The 20549-nt window shown below is 44.0% G+C and overlaps 1 protein-coding gene across 1 annotated transcript in view; it reads right to left on the bottom strand.

Annotated features, from left to right (window-relative positions):
* Positions 1-20549, bottom strand: part of itga7 (integrin, alpha 7) — an 83677-nt gene that overhangs the window by 16558 nt on the left and 46570 nt on the right. Inside the window, exons 5-14 of the mRNA XM_056274027.1 lie at positions 19437-19568; positions 18296-18403; positions 13561-13768; positions 11632-11828; positions 10055-10143; positions 9001-9128; positions 7734-7829; positions 5817-5878; positions 2177-2346; positions 1112-1261 (exon numbers count right to left, since the gene is read on the bottom strand). Of these exons, the coding sequence (XP_056130002.1) occupies positions 1112-1261; positions 2177-2346; positions 5817-5878; positions 7734-7829; positions 9001-9128; positions 10055-10143; positions 11632-11828; positions 13561-13768; positions 18296-18403; positions 19437-19568 (1340 nt within the window). The remainder of the gene's footprint in view (positions 1-1111; positions 1262-2176; positions 2347-5816; positions 5879-7733; positions 7830-9000; positions 9129-10054; positions 10144-11631; positions 11829-13560; positions 13769-18295; positions 18404-19436; positions 19569-20549) is intronic.

Genomic DNA, 20549 nt, shown 5'->3' with positions numbered 1-20549 from the left:
GACTGGGCGTGAGCAGTGATACGAAAGTCTGTCTCTGGTAACATTACTCCTTTACAGCAGATCAGCCATGTTCATGATTTCAAAACCTAGTCAACTATACAAACTTTTTTACATTTTCATCCCACATTTATTACCAGAGAGGCGAAACTGTAATTCATGGGCAGTGATAAATAAAATGTACATTAACACTGAATGAGCATTCATGTGTTTATTGTTATATGTATATTGTTGGTCTTTTGGAGAACCAAACCTATGGGGGTGGTGGTGGTATGTAACAGTTGTGCTTAATATATTTAGTACGCCCAAAATTGCATGTGGCCCCAGCCTGGCCCCCCCATTTGAAATGGCCTAGAACCGCCACTGTCCATCAGCTGAAATTGTTTCTTCCTCCCTAAATAGTTTCTGCATTCCTATAAACATCTAATCGATTCCAAAGGTTTGACAAGGTCGACAAGCATCCCAGCTGTCATGAAGGAAGTCGCGTTGATTGTAAATGTAGTCTGTTATTTCACTAGAGATAATGACCTATGCATGGCCCCTCCCCAAGGGAGGTCAAAGTTCAAGGTTAAGACTTCATGAGACAGCTTCTGTGTGTCCAGTAATCTTTTTTTTTTAGTTGTGAATGAAAGAAGTTTGATGGAAATGTCCAAATATCAAAAAAACTCTTGAACATCACAAAGAAGAAGAGGGAGACAGGTTGGTGAGTCAATAAGAATGCATCAGAAATCAAGGTCATCATTCCCTCAAACGTCAAGTAATGCTTGTTGACCTGTCTCCATTTTACTCTTGAATATTTCTAACAACCTCTCAGGGAGAATATTCAATTGCTTAAAACCACCTAATAGAAAAAGTGCCTGATTTGCATTTGAGTTATTTCAGCATTTCAAAAGGAGGAAAGACATATAGCTACTAACATGTTAGCAGATGCTTGACAGCCAAATGAATTTATCCAAATCCTTCCATGTAGTTTTTGTGGTTTTTTTGTTGTTGTTGACTTGATTCATGCTCAATAATCCAGGTAAGGAAATCCCAGAAAGTTGAATCAGTTCATCTGGATGCAACGTTTAGTGGTTCTCCCACTAAACGCTGTGTTGGGATTGTTGTTACTGACCTCAGAATGCAGCGTGTTGGATGGGGAGATGTTCAGCATGGGTGCCAATTTCTCCAGACGTTTGGCGCCTGAATGTCTGCGCGGCGCCACAGGCTTGATGGTGTGGGTGATGGCCAGAGAGATGGGTCGCAGTTTGTCACGGATATTTTCCTGTATTAAAGATAATGATAAAGAATATGGACTCAGAACGTCAGTCAGTAGTATCTGGAAATACTGAGGGAGCAAGAGTCGATGAATCCTCCATCCTGTATATCTGGTGGCGTCACTTGGACAGTACATGAGCCCCGTGTGAATTTCCGTATCAGCCCAATGTGTTGTGATTCTACCATGACTGCATCTCTTTCCTCCTATTCTACCCTTAGAAAAAGGAAGCTTACTTCAGCGCACCTGTAGTATACCTCTAACTAAAAGTAAGCAAATTTGCTTTTATTTTGCTTTTGTTGTACTTACCCGATGCTTGTACTTTAAATAAAAATTCGACTTAAGATTTTTTATACTTTGAAAATTAGCTGAAGTACACTTTTAATTCCCCAGAATTAGTGTACGTTAAAAGATATACTTAAAGTACACCATAATTTTTCATAAGGGTACATCAAAAACTCAAAAATCAAATTTTTTAACTTTGCTTGTATGTATTCAAACTCATTACAACAGGGAAACGTTTTTCAGAATCAGATCACATTTATTTTGCCAAGTACTTTTGTAATATACAAGGAATTTGACTTGGTGGATTTGGTGCAGATTTACAAGCAGACAAACAAGAAGTAAAAAAAAAAAACGAGGTAGCCAAAGCTTTCAATAGCAAAGAAAACCATCAGGGACAAATGAGTTAAGTATATACACAATGAGCCATAATACTGAATTTATAAAAGTATAACTATATTAATAGTAATGTATACGTAGTATACAAATACTGAATACTCTATGAATACTATATGTATAAATAAAGTCATTGCCCATTCTTGGAAAAAAAATATTTGGATGTACATCAGCTAAAGGCTACACTGTTTTTTTAACACGTTAGTGTTATTTAATGACAGTTTTAAATGGCAGAGCTCTGCTCACCTTCAGCTGGAAGATGGCGCTGGTACACGCTGGGTGGTGCTGGCCATGCAGCTCGACTTCCTCCGTCTGCGTGTACTCCGGCTCCAACGAACTCCGACCCAGGAAGTTAACGCGGTGGGGCAGGCCCAACTTCCTGCGCTTGGTATCAGCTTCAAAGTGAACTATGAGGGCTGAAGTGGGGAGGCAGGTTAAGTAAGGGATAAGTCACAATAAGATGTGCATTAAAGGATTACAACAGCACGATTCGGGGGCAACCACCCTTCGCATTGAGCGGTTGCCTCGGCGGAGTAGGATAAAACCCTTTAACACACACACCTCGTTGTGGATTATCCTGCTTATACCATGACCACTTAAAAGATTTAAACTAAAAGCATTCACTTTTTTTTTGTTGAACGGTTTGGACTCAGAATTAAAATGTTATGAAACAAAAGTTTGCTGCTAAGCTAAAGCTTTGAATGTTTACTGGGTTTGCTACTGATTCAATGTGTTGCTATGGTTACGGTATGGGCAGCACGGTGGCGCAGTGGTTAGCGTGGTCGCCTCACAGCAAGAAGGTCCTGGGTTCAAGCCCCGGGGTAGTCCAACCTTGGGGGTCGTCCTGGGTCATCATCTGTGTGGAGTTTGCATGTTCTCCCCGTGTCTGTGTGGGTTTCCTCCAGGTGCTCCGGTTTCCTCCCACAGTCCACAGACATATAGATGATTCAGCCATACTAAATTGCCTCTAGGTAAGAATGTGTGTGTATGTCGGCCCTGTGATGGTCTGGCGGCCTGTCCAGGGTGTCTCCCCGCCTGCCGCCCAATGACTGCTGGGATAGGCTCCAGCATCCCCGTGACCCTGAGGGTAGGATAAGTGGTTCGGATAAGGGATGGATGGATGGTCACAGTATGAATTTGGAATGGTGATTAAACTTGAGCCGAACTGTTATTATATGGTTTTAACCTACACCCTCCAGCCAATTAGAGACCAGTGTTCTCTGTCAGCATGGTATAAGATTATATAAGACAAGATAATATAAGATGACATTTTATAATTCTCTGAGGAAATTCAGATGTCACAGTAGCATAAGAGTACACAGGTGAATTATAGATGTAGAATACACACATTAAATACAAAAAAAATAAACAGCATACACATATATAACGGTCTTGGTAGATATTGTAACGGGAGGTGAATGGTGTGCAAATGGCAGTAACCACAACATATATGTACCCACAGGTATATCAAGTACACAATTTAAGTGTAATATGGGCATATACATTCACCGGCCATTTATTAGGCACACCTGTCCAACTGCTCGTTAACGCAAATTTCTAATCAGCCAATCACATGGCAGCAACTCAATGCATTTAGGCATGTAGACATGGTCAAGACGATCTGCTGCAGTTCAAACCGAGCATCAGAATGGGGAAGAAAGGTGATTTAAGTGACTTTGAACGTGGCATGGTTGTTGGTGCCAGACGGGCTGGTCTGAGTATTTCAGAAACTGCTGATCTACTGGGATTTTCACGCACAACCATCTCTAGGGTTTACAGAGAATGGTCCGAAAAAGAGAAAATATCCAGTGAGCGGCAGGTCTGTGGGTGAAAATGCCTTGTTGATGCCAGAGGTCACAGGGGAATGGCCAGACTGGTTCGAGCTGATAGAAAGGCAACAGTAACTCAAATAACCACTCATTACAACCGAGGTATGCAGAAGAGCATCTCTGAACGCACAACACGTCGAACCTTGAGTCAGATGGGCTACAGCAGCAGAAGACCACACCGGGTGCCACTCCTGTCAGCTAAGAACAGGAAACTGAGGCTACAATTCGCACAGGCTCACCAAAATTGGACAATAGAAGATTGGAAAAACGTTGCCTGGTCTGATGAGTCTCGATTTCTGCTGCGACATTCGGATGGTAGGGTCAGAATTTGACGTCAACAACATGAAAGCATGGATCCATCCTGCCTTGTATCAATGATTCAGGCTGGTGGTGGTGGTGTAATGGTGTGGGGGATATTTTCTTGGCACACTTTGGGCCCCTTAGTACCAATTGAGCATCGTGTCAACGCCACAGCCTACCTGAGTATTGTTGCTGACCATGTCCATCCCTTTATGACCACAGTGTTCCCATCTTCTGATGGCTACTTCCAGCAGGATAACGCGCCATGTCATAAAGCTCGAATCATCTCAGACTGGTTTCTTGAACATGACAATGAGTTCACTGTACTCAAATGGCCTCCACAGTCACCAGATCTCAATCCAATAGAGCACCTTTGGGATGTGGTGGACCGGGAGATTCGCATCATGGATGTGCAGCTGACAAATCTGCAGCAACTGCGTGATGCTATCATGTCAATATGGACCAAACTCTCTGAGGAATGTTTCCAGTACCTTGTTGAATCTATGCCACGAAGGATTAAGGCAGTTCTGAAGGCAAAAGGGGGTCCAACCCGGTACTAGCAAGGTGTACCTAATAAAGTGGCCAGTGAGTGTATGTAGTCCATCCATCCATTATCCAAGCCACTTATCCTAATTGGGGTCACGGGATGCCGAAGCCTATCCCAGCAGTCACTGGACGGCAGGCGGGGAGACACCCTGAACAGGCCGCCAGACCATCACAGGGCCCACACACACACACACACACACACACACACACACACACACACACACACACACACACACACACACACACACACACACACACACACACCTACATGACCTACATGTCTTTGGATGGTTGGGGGAAACCACAGCACCCGGAAGAAACTCACGCAGACATGGGAAGAACATGCAAATTCCACACAGAGGATGACCTGGGATGACTCCCAAGGTTGGACAACCCCGGGGTTTGAACCCAGGACCTTCTTGCTGTGAGGCAACCGCGCTAACCACTGCACCATCGTGACACCCACCATGCCACCGTGAGCAGATTATGAGGAAAAATATTCTTCATCAGTTCATGATCTACTACAGCATGTAGATTCCCACTCAAAGCATATTTTCTGGATCATGTAAAAACTATATATACATATTGTTGATCATCTGTTTCATTCCACTGCCAATAGACTATAGAACGGTAAAAGTTGAAAATTTACTTCGTGTTACCAGATTAAATAGTGACGGGCAGAAAATCTAGTCAGCTTGATTTAGTGACATTTTTGGGTGTGGAAAACACTTCATATGATTTGCTGATTTAGAGGACAATAATACAAATAATAACAATAATAATAATAATAATAATGATAATAAATGTATAGCAATTAATAAAAGCAAATACTTAATTCCTTTCTGTAAAAAAGAGAAAAAAAAGAAAAATATAACAAGCAATGCAAAAGAAGAAGATAGCATACTAAGAATATAGAAAATATGGAAAGCAATGGAAAGGGGGAGAAAGAGATGAAAGAGGCAGATGAGGCGAGATGGAGGGAGAGGAAATAAGGAGTGAAATGTCAGAAGACACAGGGGGACTAAGTATACTGCAATTAGGGAGCACATCAGGGACAGTGTGTGTATTTTAACCCCGTCTGAGGGAGCTGTGGTTTTACTATAGTAAAAGCTAACGTTACCGCTGTAGATGAGGTGATCTGGTATAAATAGAAATAAGTGGAGTGTTTGTAAAGCCAATCGGAGGGAGGGACGGAGGTGGTTGTGACTTACTGAGGTGGAGGGAGTCGTGTGCTGGATGGGCAGTGAAGGAGAAGCAGGCCTTTACCTCCACACTAAAAAAACAAAGGAAGAGATAATATTCACCAGCTTTTACATTTAGCTCAAAAGCATCAATATATCAAATTACAGTGATACAATATATTTAACAAGATGGTTTAAGATTATGGCACAAGTGCAAGTTTGTTGAACTCCAGGTGAATGTGCACCTATTTGGAAATAGTCTTGTTGAGATACCCAGTGTAAAGAGGCAAGAACATGAATATAACATGGTAAAGTAGAGAAAGACTAAGAAAATATAATATTATCAAAAATGTTTGTACCTAAGACACATATTTAATGAGCTAATTTGAAAGCAAGGGTAGACGTTTTTTAGGGCCAGGCAGTGATTTAATATGATTTATTGTCTTTCAGTTTAAAAGGTATCTGGATGAAATTCAGATATTGTCATATCATGATACACAATTTTGTTTCCTAAATTAAGAATAATGAGAGGCTATTACCTACAATTTCTCGCAAAATGAGGTCTGAAATATTTGAAGGAGTATTATTTCAAAACTAGTTTTGCTTTCAAAACTTAATTTTCCCGCTTCCAGTGTGGGAAGATGGCGGCGAAAATTCATGTTTGCCGCGACCTCACCCAGTACCGTCCATGCAGTGTCTTTTTCCACGTCTGCATCTACGTTTGTCTTCATCTGATGGCTGGGAGAGCTGGCGCTAGATCGACTCGGAGAGCTTGGTCTGCTGCATCCGGTGGGCCCAGGGACCATGGCCCTGCCTGGAGCTGTGCCTGAAGAGGTAACACCGAGGGCGGTCTGACAGGACATGGAGGTGGGACAGGCTAAGCTAACTGCTAGCCCATGCAGACCGGCAGTTCTGATAACACTGAGGGCGGTCTGGCAGCAGCCTTGCCTAGCCTTGACTGAGTTTTTAGTGTTGTTGTGTGGAGTTCGGGGAGGTGTGTCGAGGGTGCCTGGCTGGGAAAGCTGGCATTGGATTGGCCGAGGGAGCTTGGTCTGCTGCGTCCTGTGGGCCCAAGAACCACGGCCCTGACTGAAGCTGCGCCCGAAGAGGAAACACTGAGGGCGGTCTGACAGGAAGCGGAAGCGGTGCAGGCCAAGCTAACTGGTAGCCCATGCAGACGAGCAGTTCTTACAGTCATCCTGGCTGGCGTTCGCTCTCCTGGACAGTGATTTATTTGGTTTAGTTTAGATATATGTGTTAGTTTGGATATGTGTTCTTGTAGTTTGGATGTGTTTTTGTTTTGTGTTGCACTGCTGTGGGCTGGGGGAAATGATGTTTCGTTTCATTTCATGTGCGCAAGTGCATGAAATGAAATGAAAAGTGTTTCTGATTTCTTTGATATAATACTTTACCAAACAGGTGAATGTGATGAACGTCGGCTGGATTCTTAAACATAGTATTTTTGCATATGTAAGCACAATTTCTGATAGTCATCAATATTCAAGAAAATATAAATTCACATACTGAATATATATTTTCTTAGTGCAATATGTTGCTTCTCAGTGCACCAAACTATAGTAGAGTACAGCTGCACACATATATTACAATCTTCACTTCCTTTTCTCTGTGCAGAGAAAGACATGTGTGTATGTATGTAGAAGGCGTGATCTAAAAGGGATTGGAAACTGCAAGGTGATGACAGGGGAGAACGTAGCTAGGCAGATAGGTGGTCTGTAGGATGACTTTGGAGACCAAGAAGAGGAAGTGAAGATTGTAATATATGTGTGTGCAGCTGTACTCTGCTATAGTTGGTGCACTGAGAGGCAACATATTGCACTAAGAAAATATAAATTCACATACTGAATATTGTTTTTTAAGATTTTTTTTTAAATTAATGTTTGTTATGTTCTAGTTTGGTTCAGATGTCCCATTGTCATGATTCCTTACCAAACTCCGTCTCTGCCCTTGCAGTTGGACTGCTCCAGGTCGATGTAATGAGGTTCAACCGTAATGTGCCTGATGATCTGGATGACTGGACGAGACCTGGAGGACACAATGGAAACACAACGACTGAGGAGTTAGAAATAATCATAGAAGTTAAACCACAAATGTTAGCATGACATCATGAGAAAGACATATAGTCAAGAACAGCGTTTCCTAACCCAGTCCTCTCAGACTTCCTCGCAGTTACTCAACTAATCCATATTGCAGCACCTAATTATGTCAGGTGTGCCAAATCTGACACATTTCAGTGCTGACTGATGGAGTAGCCAGAAGCAGATCCACTCATGCAGGATTACAACAAAAATCCACAGGGCAGAGGGTCTATGAGAACTGGGTTGGGAAACTGGGATCTACTGTATAACCACACTGGTATTCCAACCAATCTTCCAAGAGCGAGGTTGTCACTGGGGGAGTTGCATGTTCTCCCCAGGTCTGGTGGTTTGTAGTGGCTGTCTGTGTGTATTCTGCATGTTCATGTTCTCCCCATGCTCACATGGGTTACCTCCCAACATAAAAAAAAAAACAAAACAATAAAAACACCCAGAATGCTCTCCTGTCCCATCCCTGGCCACAACATGGATGTCCATCTGGAATTGGTCCTCGGGTGGTGAAGGAAAAGGCTGCCCACTACTCCTGCTGTCCCTCCTCCAGGGACAGCAGGAGTAGGAAAATGCAGAAGTAACATTTCTTCAGCAACCACTCCCTGCATATGTGTGTGTGTGTGTGTGTGTGTGTGTGTGTGTGTGTGTGTGTGTGTGTGTGTGTTCAGTGTGTAGCTGTAACCCAAATAAACACTCTTCTCCTCTTTTGTGGGTTGACAAGCTAGTGCAGTGCTCCTATGGCATACTGGGTGAAACATCTTGCTTAGAGACACTTTTCACAGGTGAAGAAATTGAACCTGGACCCTCCTGTTGGAGGTACAACCTCAGTAACAACTGTCCTGCTAGCGGGAAGATCTGTGATAGATTGTCAGATCCACACAATGTACATGACAGTGACAGTGATTTTGTCAGAACAAATTATTTCTGTAATAAACGTGTCAGATTAAGTGTCTTCTTCTTGTGTTTGTAATGGAAAAACAATGTAATATAATTCCTTAAAGGCAAACATTTTGTTCCTTTTTTTGCTGTGAAAATCCCAAAATGACTGGCCCATTCTAAAAAGGGGTCATGTCCAAATACATCTGAATATGTTTGGTGTTTCCCCTCACCTGAACAGAACCACTGAGTCATTCAGAGAGCCCACGGCCAGGTCCGGGTAATGGTTCTTATCGATATCCAGTCCGCCTGAGATGGAGTAACCAAAACGCCTCACGTCAAAGTCACGACCATCTAGAACCTGTAAGAGGTGAAGAGACTCGTTACCAGGTATTACCGTGTTAGATGGAAGTTAATCATTCATTCATTCACTCATTCAGTTAGTCAGTCAATTAGTTTATCAGTTTGGACATTGTTTCTACCTCCCGTCCTTCCTTCCGTCCCACTTGCTATTTCTCCCGATTGCACATTATCTGTGTCACATGTTAAAAGGCAGATATCACTGTCTGGGTAGCGTGGTGGTCTATTTTGTTGCCTACCAACACAGGGATCGGTGGTTTCTCTTTATTATGTAATGACAAATTAGATTAGATTAGATTAAGTTTTAACAGGTTAGACTATAACATGTTAGATTAGATATTACTGTAAATCAAGTCAATTTTATTTGTATAGCCCATTATCACAGATTACAAATTTGTCTCAAAGGGCTTTACAGCAACACAACATCCTGTCCTTAGACTCTCATATCGGATAAGGAACAACCCCCTAAAAAAACCTTTAACAGGGAGAAAAAAAACAGGAAGAAACCTCAGGGAGAACAACAGAGGAGGGATCTCTCTCCCAAGACGGACAACGTGCAATAGATGTTGTTTACACAATTTACAGAATACAACAGAGGATAACAGAATTATAATGGAATTATAATATATATATATATATATTTAAATATTTAAATATATGAACAACTGTAGACTACAGTCGACTATATTAGATTAGGTTAGATCAAATTAAACATTACATTATATTAGATTAATTTTTAACAGATTAGTGTAGACTACATTCAACTATACTATATACTAATTAGATTAGATTAGATTCAAAGTGATTGGATTGGTTTAAACAAAGAATTCAATAGTCAGGATCACAGCGCTCTGACAACTTTCCTGTGTTCCCTGTTTCTAGAATGATCATACAGGAAGTGTTTGGTGATGAAACAGGAAGACTCACCTGTGCCGGCTTTGTCTCAATGCCTGACTCTACGCCCCTGTAGATGAAGACTTTACCATCTCCGTCAAAAGGTGCTCCAACAGCAATATCTAGATAACATTCAGAAGATGGATATTAGAATTAGACACGAATTGTCAGAGCAAGACAGATGCTGGTCGTAGAGTTTGGATAGACGTAGATGAATGGGAAATGTAAAATCCATGACATCCACCTCTCCATCCACCCATCACCTCAGGGTCTCCGTACACACAATCACTCCCACAACCATTCATACCGATGGGAAAATGTGTCCTAAATCTAACATTACTTTCTTGTTTTTTATATTAATGTGTTGGTGGAGTTCGGTCAGCTGGAGACATCAACTTACATATTAATGAAAAAATCATACAATTGTAGAAAACTAAATTTCTAATATACAGAACAGCAGACTGCTGATATTATGGATGTTATTTGGCAAATGAAATGGATTTTGTTTCCGATTCTGGTTTCAATTCTAAATCCTCAAAAGTGCTTTTTTAAATCAGATGCAATCCACTTCTGTCTGTGTAAGTTCTTTCCAACCTGGGTGAAACTTTTCACACTAATCCAAGCTCAAAGTTAAATGCAGTTTAAATCAGAAAGTACAAAAAGCCAAACAGACGAAAGGCAAAGGGAACACGGGGTGCAAAGAAAATTGAATCAGTTCATCTGGACACAACATTTACTGACAGATACATTTCATCACTCATCTAAGTGACCTCTTCAGTCTCAACTGACTGCAGGTATCCCCGCCCTTATAAACAATACAGTGGTATAACGACCGAAACCAATGATCGGTTTCATATGCAAATTGCCGTGACCATTAACTAGTTACAATGGCCATGTGTACTGTTCACAGACGATTGGGGAATAGTTGCAGTCACAGCACTGTAAGATGGTGACAGATGTACTCTTAAGCCCCCTCCCCCCTTGATTCAGGGATGGTTGTTCCCTCCTCACACACAGCATTCCTCCCTATCAAAGATGTGCACATCCTCATCCTTGAAGGAGTGGCCACTGGCCTGTAGATGGGTGTAGACTGTGGAGTCCTGGCCTGGCGTGTTAGCTGTCCTGTGTTGTGCCATCCTCTTGGCCAGCAGCTGTTTAGTTTCCCCAATGTACAAGTCACGGCAATCCTCCTGGCACTTAACAGTATACACTATATTGCTCTGTTTGTGCCAGGGGGCTGGATCCTTGGGGTGGACCAGAAATTGCTCCACAGCAGGTCGGGTCCCCCATCTTACAACGCTGTGATTGCAACCATTCCCAAATCCTCTGTGAATAGCACACATGACCATTGTAACTCTAGTTAATGGTCACAGTAATCTGCACATGAACCTGGTCATTGGTTTCGGTCGTTATGCCCCTGTATTGTTTATAAGGGTGGGGACACCTGCAGTCCGGTGAGACTGAAGAGGTCACTTAGATGAGTGATGAAACGTTTCTCTCAATAAACGTTGTATCCAGATGAACTGATTCAACTTTCTTTGATTTTCTTACCTGGATTATTGAGCAAGCATAAAGGAACACAGGGTTGTTGGGGTTTTTGTCTCTCTCACCTCCGTATCCGTCTTGGTCCAGGTCTCCGATGCTGCTGACCGTCATCCCAAACATGGAGTCGTACGTCCCGTTCAGACGAATGGGTCGGGCCTGGTCGTCCCAATGACCAAAGGGGTTCAGATAGACGTACACCGCCCCGCCGATCTCCGCCTTCCGGTCAAAGAAGTTAGGAGCTCCCACTATCAGATCTGTCCATCTGAAGAAGAAAAGAAAAGAGATGAGAAGAAAGAGAAGAGATGAGAATGAAAAAACAGTGTACTATATACTGTACTGTACAGTGTATAGAAACTCAGGGCAGGTGTAAGCGGCAGACGAATGTAAATTCAACTTTAAAGGCTGTTCGTCCTGTCAAAAAAAGTGGTCATGTGGGGGCGTCCGGGTGGCGTGGCAGTCTATTCCATTGCCTACCAACATGGGTATCGCCGGTTCGAATCCCCATGTTACCTCCAGCTTCATCGGGTGTCCCTACAGACACAATTGGCCGTGTCTGCGGGTGGGAAGCCAGATGTGGGTATGTGTCCTGGTCGCTGCACTAGCGCCTCCTCTGGTTGGTCAGGGCGCCTGATCGGGGGGGAGGGGGTACTGGGGGAAATAGCGTGATCCTCCCACGTTACGTCCCCCTGGCGAAACTCCTCACTGTCAGGTGAAAAGAAGCGGCTGGCGACTCCACATGTATCGGAGGAGGCATGTGGTAGTCTGCAGCCCTCCGCGGATCAGCAGAGAGGGTGGAGCAGCGAACGGGACAGCTCGGAAGAGTGGAGTTATTGGCCAAGTACAACTGGGACAAAAAAAAAAGGGGGGGGGGAAGTGGTCATGCTTTATTTGGATTTTTTCATTCTCCTTGCATTCACTTTCCATTCATTTGTTGATCCAAATTCTCTGCTGTCTGGAGCCAACATCGCAGCTCACTCAGCGAGTTGCTGCATGACAGCTTACCTTACCTAAACTACCCTTCGCTCTTGCCTCTTGCATTTGAGTCCATTTTATACTGTACATTTCAATTTCCCTATAAATATGAAACATCATTCTAACTTGTAATCAGTGTTGGGGAGTAACAGGACACATGTAATGGCGTTACGTATTTGGAATACAAAATATGAGTAACTGTATTCAAATACCGTTACAATTTAAATTTATGGTATTCAGAATACAGTTACATTCTTGAAATTAATGGATTACTTAAATTTTTTTCTTTGGCGCCATTCTTATTTTAAGAGGATTGTGACACAAAATGCAGTGAAAGTGATACCTAAATGTTAGTTCAACAGGAAAGTCAGTAAAACAGTATGCTATATTTTCATCTTTGTCTAAGGTTTTTCATTCTAACAGCTATGGAAATAAAGAAAAGGACACGGAAAAGTTCTCTTTTCTCTTTCTTTTTTTACCAGATAAAAAATCATAGATCTTTTGTGTTTACATACTCTTCTAGCCCTTGTTAATATATATTTAAGGTGACCCAAATGCATTCAGCCAGTTGATACAATAGAAGAAACAGAATAGTCTACTCAAGTAAGTAGTATTGTGTGAACGCTACATATACTGTTACACAAAATGTAAGAAAATATTAAAGTAATCCTAAGTATTTAGAATACGTTACTCACATTGAGTAATCTAACAGAATATGTTACAAATTACATTTCATGACATGTATTCTGTAATCTGTAGCGGAATACATTTTAAAAGTAACCCTCCCAACACGGATAATAATATATCAATATAAAGACTTTTGAACTTGTATATAAAATCGGAGGCAGGACCAAGGCCTTGTTTTAGTGAGCTAGAGAAGAGATAGTAGACTTGACAGAGGACTATGAGCTACACAACATAAAACAATAACCAAAAAAAAAATATTATAAAAACACTTTAAAAGGCAACACAGAATCGGTCTATCTATTTCCTTTTTATCTGGTAAACCGTCTCGCCCTCACCCGTCCCGGTTGAGATCGGCGGTGGCCACCGAGTAGCCGAAGGAGGATGCCAGCTCCTCTCCCCACAGGATGTGATGCGGCACCAGCCGGTACACGTTGTCCTTCCTCAGGAGCAGCACCGCCCCCGTGTGATTGGCCCGCGGCGCCCCCGCCACAAAGGTCAGTTCGCCGAGGCTCATGAGCCCTATGGCCGAGTCCACGGAGAACCCTGAGGGCCCAGCAGGAGGGATGGAGCGGGGAAGGAGGAGAGATCAGAGGTTAGTATTGACTGTGGCGCTCGGCGGCTATTCCTCGTACTAATTAAATGGGGGCCTGGAGTGAGTATTGATTTTGTGCCGAGGTCATGATGGGTGTTAACGTCCTGTGTGTTGTCATGCTTACTGAAGATGGGAGAGTGGTTTCTCTGGTTTGTGTGTGTGTGTGGTCAGCTGAAAGCAGAGAGAGTGTTTGGAAGGGAAGGAGGTGTACTGGGCTCTGGTCTTTTGTCTCTGGAGATTCATGGTGCCATGGTGTGACAGTTTAGCCTCTGGTGAAGGCAGCATGTAAACATGGTGGCTGGACATTAATCAGATTTATAGCCTAAAGTGATTTTCTGTGTGTGTGGTTGTGTGTGTGTGTGTGTGCACATACAAAGGCATTTGAGAGAATGTGAGAATTTGCTTGCATATAAATCAGATAAGGTAGGTAGATAGTAGAAGGGAGAGTCGAGGTTGAATGAAAGGGGGAGGGTATCGTGTGTGTGTGTGTGTGTGTGTGTGTGTGTATATGTTTGTGTGCATATATGCTGGGATGGGCTCCAGCATCCCCGTGACCCTGAGATCAGGATACGCAGTTTGGGTAATGGATGGATGGATGTGTGTATCTGTATGTGGCGCTTGTGATTGGCTGTGGTATGTTTACTTGAGTATGTCTATGGAGTGTGTATGTGTGTGGGGGTTGGGTGAGTACGTGTGTGTGTGTGTGTGTGTGTGTGTGTGTGTGTGTGTGTGTGTGTGTGTGTGTGTGTGTGCACGCGCAAAGGCATTTGAGGGCATGTGAGAATTTGCTTGCATATAAATCAGATAAGCTAGGTAGAGAGGAGGGTGAATGCAAGGGGGAGGGCATTGTGTGTGTGTGTGTGTGTGTGTGTGTGTGTGTGTGTGTGTGTGTGTGTGTGTGTGTGTGTGTGTGTGTATGTGTGTGTGTGAGTGAGTTTGTCATGACACCATTGTGTATCATCCATGCAAAGTTTGGTGAAAAATCATCAACATTAAACTGTAACAAAACATTACATGACTAACAAGATGCAAATGCTATGCTAGGTCAGCATGCAGGGTACGGGGAAAAGAGGAGGATAATTTATGGGGGGGGGGGTCTGTTAGTCTTGAGTAAACATGCAAAAATAAATATAGTGGAAGACAAACGCCGATAGACAGACAGATAGACAGACAGACAGACAGACAGAGAGCGACTCCATGGTGGCAGGTGTGGAATGCAGCCGAGCTCCAGTAAAAAGCAGGGGATGAGGAGCAGGCTGCTACTATCAGACTCAAACCACTCGTCTTCTCCAGACACCCTGGCTCTGTCTGTAAAACTAGACAAGGAATGGAAGCGTTATCCTGCAGAGGGGTTTTAAAAGGGATGAGGGGCACGGTTTGTGTGTGTGTGTGTGTGTGTGTGTGTGTGTGTGTGTGTGTGTGTGTGTGTGTGTGTGCGTGTGCGTGTGTGTTACCGCCTGTAAATGAATTATTGTACAGGGTGGAGCTCCTCTCTCTGTTACCACCATTTCTCACTTTAACAGCTTGGAAGTCGGTGGGTGGGAGGGCGAGTCAAATGTGTCTAAACTATTTAAAAACTGTAAGATTAGGAGGCCGCTCTTCCACTGAGCTCTTCTTTTGAATGCATTGTGTTTAAAAAAAAAGGAAGAAAAAAGGGCGGCACGGTGGCGCAGTGGTTAGCACTGTCGCTTCACAACAAGAAGGTCCTTGGTTCCAGGTCGTCCTCTGTGTGGGGTTTGCATGTTCTCCCTGTGTCTGCGGTGGGTTTTCTGCGGGTTCTCGGGTTTCCCCCACCGTCAAAAAAGACATGCATGTTAGGGTTTGTACTCCTGTCTGTGCCCCTGACCGAGGCATGGCAAGACGACCTGGAGTTGTTCCCCGGGTGCTGCAGCTGCCCACTGCTCCTAGCCACACAGCTAAGATGGGTTAAATGCAGAGAGTAGTTGCCCCACAGGGATCAATAAAGTATCTCAAAATCAAAAAGACATTTTTTTTAACCAATATCATTACCTTGTTATAAGTGTGCACTGCGTTTCATTTTTAATGTACGACATGTGTTTTGTGAATCAAGTTTGACTGAAAGCTGCAGAACAACTTGGATATTCAGAGGTCTGTGACTGGATGTCAGGCGTTCAAATGAAAAGGGAGTTGTAGATTTTGTAGTTTTTCCCAGCTTCACCTACTGTTGTTGTTGTTTTTATCATGCCTTGAGAAACGTGTAAAGAAACACTTTGAAAAAGTAAAGTTTCCTTGCTGAAACAGTGTTGGTGAAGCGGCAACTCCCTCAGAATGAGAACTGGGGGTCCGTTTAGTCTCAGCTCCTTCCAGAGTTGAATTATGTTGCAAACAGACGCTGGCCAAGAGGATGGCACAACCCAAGACAGCTAACACGCCAGGCCAGGACTCCACAGTCCACACCCATCTACAGGCCAGTGGCCACTCCTTCAAGGATGAGGATGTGCACATCCTTGATAGGGAGGAGCGCTGGTTTGAACTGGGAGTCAAAGAAGCCGTCTATGTGAAGAGGGAACAACCATCCCTGAACCGGGGGGGGGGGGGCTAAGAGTACATCTGTCACCATCTTACAATGCTGTGACTGTAACTATTCCCCAACAGTACACATGGCCATTGTACCTGTAGCTAATGGTCACGGTAATTTGCATATGAAACCGATCATTGGTTTCGGTCGTTATGCCATTGTATTATTTATAAGGGTGGGGATACCTGCAGCCAGTTGAGACTGAACAGGTCACTCAGATGAGTGAGGAAACGTTTCTCTCAATGTGTCCAGATGAACTGATTCACCTTTCCTGGAGGTACCTCCCAGAGAGACACGAGTTTGAGAAAATCTTTCCCTTTTTTTGCCTCACATCTGTCAAAAGAGAGGTTTTATGGACACAGCTTTCTCTCTGGTGTCGCTGGTTATCGGATGTCGACCTAAGAATACACGGTGCACAATAACAAACGATAAAGGGGGAATCCTCTGACGGCTCAGGGATCATCTATTAAAAATGAAATCCCACTGTTCAGGTTGGTGCTTTCATTCTCCAACTGTTGTTCGGTAAACCTGCGTACGCGTGGCGTGGCGTGGCGTGGCGTGGCGTGTGGTTAGGATGGACAGAGGCGTGCGAGCTGTAGTTTAACCATCAGTCTGGTGGGTCGTCGGGCCGTCAGCAGGTCAGCTCATCCATAATGTGTATGAGGTAAGTAGGTTCAGTAGCATGTGGAGGGGAAGACTTATAGCAGATCCACAGAGTTGATGGAAAGAAAAACAAATGTGCCGATTATCATTCAGAAGACCATAAATGGCGATGAGTGGTCTATATGTGTTTACTTCATACAGCCAGAGAGAAAACACCCAGCGGTCCTGCAGGCTGGTATCAACCTTCACATCACAGCTTGGGTTAGGTGTTATCAGAGCTCACCCAGCACCCAACACACACAGATTAGCAGCAAAGCATGTACCAATGCTTTCTTCAAGCAAACCAACACCGCTGGAGTCCTTACTCATATGAAGGATTCTCTGTATTGCCTTTCATAATTGGCCAAAAATCAATTAAGGCCACAAAGCCTCATCTGACAGACAAAACGCTCATATAAAACTGATCTACAGCTCCCAAGACACTTTGATAACCAAAACTATGTCACATGAACATCCACTGAAATCTACTTTTAACCCCAATTTACGTTCAAAATGTAAACAACCTGTCTTCCAGATCCTTACCTTGACCTTACCCCCTCCAGACCTAAGCTTAACCATCTCTAACGGTACTAAAGCAGAGGTCCTCAACTACTTCCTCATTCATCACTGTACTGAAATGCCTGGGATGCATGTGACAGAACATGGCATGATATGTTGACATGTAGTCTCGTGAGACCAGATGTGCGAGGGTATAGATGTGTATTCTTGCCACCACCATATGTTGTATATGAACGTTTTGTCTGTGAGACTGGGTTGGGCCATGAGAACACCACCAAGAAAACCTTCTAGACAACCACCACCAAGTTAAGCTGGACGGCTAAGTAGACACACACAAACACACAACACAGCGACAATAGACCCGTTAAACAGATGACAACAGAAGACAAACACACCCTTGCCACAATTCAAAGAGACAGCCACTACACAACAACAGCTAGCTTGGAGATTCAATTAATAAAATGCTAAATACCAATCAATTTTTCCTGAAAAGTCTAGTAATTGTTATTAGCATCTGTAAAATGTACTTGGGACCTTGGCGGCTGTCTCTTTTTGAGTGAGGGTGAAAAAAAATCTTTTTACGTGCTACACAAACTCCACACAGCGACACAACATCTCTATGTAGACGGTTGTAAGAGCCATTTGCATCTACACTGTATGTAGACGGCTGGAGGCAGCCCAGAGGATTATGGGTAAGACGAGGAAAGCAGGGTAAGACTAATGCCACTACAAAGCCCAGTCCGGTGGCGAGGCGGCAACCCTTGACATCTCTACAAACCTAGGTAGCTATTATGAGCTACATCCTCAAACGCCGTGGCTCGGCTGGAGGGCTCCAGGGTTTTGTACAGCAGCGCATCTTCAACCGGGCTAGCCATGAACAAGAGCCCTACCCGGACAGGAACCCCCCCCCAAAAAAAGATAGAGAAGATAGAGACAAAGAAAGAGAGAGAGGAGAGGGAGGGAGGGAGGAGTGCAGGGGGAGGTGGAGGGGGTGATGGAATGGTGGGGGAGGAAAGGGTGATGAGAATGAAAGGGGAAAGAGGGAGGTGCAGGTGAGAGGTGGTGTGATTTGATTGGTGCATCGATGCTGTGGAGCCTCCGGGGGCATGGCAGCACGCAGGACTCAGACCGTACCCACAATCCTTTGCACAGCCTGATCACCAGAGAGTTTGTTTTTTGTTTTTTTTAAGAGAGTGGCGGTTGATTGGATGAAGGTGTCACCAATATGGCCACTGTCGTATGAAAGCCACATATCTGCAAAGAAGCTAACTTAACAGGAGGCAAAAACAATCATTACTGTTTCACCATTTTGTAACCCCAAAATTATATTTTCACAGGGTTTGTAAAAACCTTTTCCCAACAATCAGGTGTTCATTTTCAAATACATGGTTTTCTCCTGACAGGCGATGACAGATATTTCTGGAATCGTCGCCAGAAATAGTAGTGGGGTCACATCTAGCCCAACACGCCCTCTCTGACTGCTATAACTGACTGTTGGTGAAACCATTTCTGTTTCTGTGTGTTCGTGTTCCTTCAACACTCGCACCAGAACAGACTCTGGGCAATGTTCGTCCAGGTTGACGTGGGAAAGTATTCAGAGAATTGAGGTGGAGCCACGATTAAGGTCAGAGTGAGTCATAGAGAGACAAGGTCAGCTAGTGACTGGCCCCAGGGGATGATGGGAGATCTGTCCTGCTCTCTCGCTCTCTCTGTCTGTCAGCCAGTCGGAGCCAGTTTAGGAGTAGTTACTATAGCTGTTTCCTGGTGTTAAACTGGCAGCCATATTAGTTGGGGAGGTATTTTGGGTACAGTCTGAGTCTGGGTGTCGCCCTTCCCTGGCCCTCTCTCTCTCTCTCTCGCTCTCTCTCTCTCCCGTGCGCAGGTGGCAGTGAGCAGGGAGCAGGGAGGGCGAATCCTACCCAAGTAACTATGGTAGGGCACCGGGATCAGCTGGGCGTTCAGCTGTTTCTGGTCGGCCACCTCATAAGGCCCGTCATCGTAGAAACCCAGATCCAGCAGGGTTTGGTTCAGGAGCTGGACACGCATCTCACCTGCAAGGGTAAAGAGTGAGGGCGAAGCCAGGCACAACGCCATTCAGTCACCCACATGCACACCCACTAGCTCACTCTCAGACATGCGGGTAAGCACACACACACACACACACACACACACACACACACACACACACACACACACACACACACACGCTTTTTCTCTCTCTCCTTCTCTCTTCTCTTTCTCTCTCATACACACCCTTATAGCTGAAATTTGTGATTTCTCTGATCTGCCCATTTCTCTGACAGTGGGACTACAAACAAGGTGTAGCAGGACTACAACCAAGGTGTAGCAGCCATTGTGGCTGATGTGCTGTCAGCTCAGCAGTAAACCGTTCCCACCCTTGTAAAAATGGATCCTGGGACCAAAGCTAACACAGACAGTCTAATGTATTACAAACTAAATCACACTATATAGGAACACTGTTGTACAGTCATATTGGTTGTCATGGACACATCAGCATCACATCTTGGTCTTTTATCCTGTTTGAGTAGGAACGTGTTTGCCGCTGCACCAGTGTTCGTCCTACCCGGTCAATACATTTCAACAGCGGTGCATGGAGACTGGAGAGTGTCTCCAACCATGGTAAAGATGACTGGTGATACTGATTACACGGCTATGTTGAATACTCAACTCTGATTGGTCAATTAAAGCATTCTGCAGTGGGTTATTTCTGAATAGCAGACTGTCGTCAAGCTGCAGCCTCATCCAAGTTAATGCGCTTCATGGAGCCCCTGTCGACTAATGTTAGCAAGGCAGAAAGAAGAAAGAAGTCCAATTTATTGACTTTTTCCATAAGGTAAAGCCATGTAATAAGTGGGATAATCAACACTGAAGTGGTCTACTATCAATAAATAATGAACTTCGGGGGTCCTGGCCTCCATGGCAGTCATTATTTTTCACTAGAAGACCTTGGAGAGGATTATCGCTTACCTAATCTGACTCCATGACCCAGGTGGATAAAACTGTGGTCTCAG

This window comes from Lampris incognitus, chromosome 2 (genome assembly GCF_029633865.1).
Source record: "Lampris incognitus isolate fLamInc1 chromosome 2, fLamInc1.hap2, whole genome shotgun sequence".
Lineage (NCBI taxonomy): Eukaryota > Metazoa > Chordata > Actinopteri > Lampriformes > Lampridae > Lampris > Lampris incognitus.
This window is presented reverse-complemented; position numbering and strand designations above follow the sequence as displayed.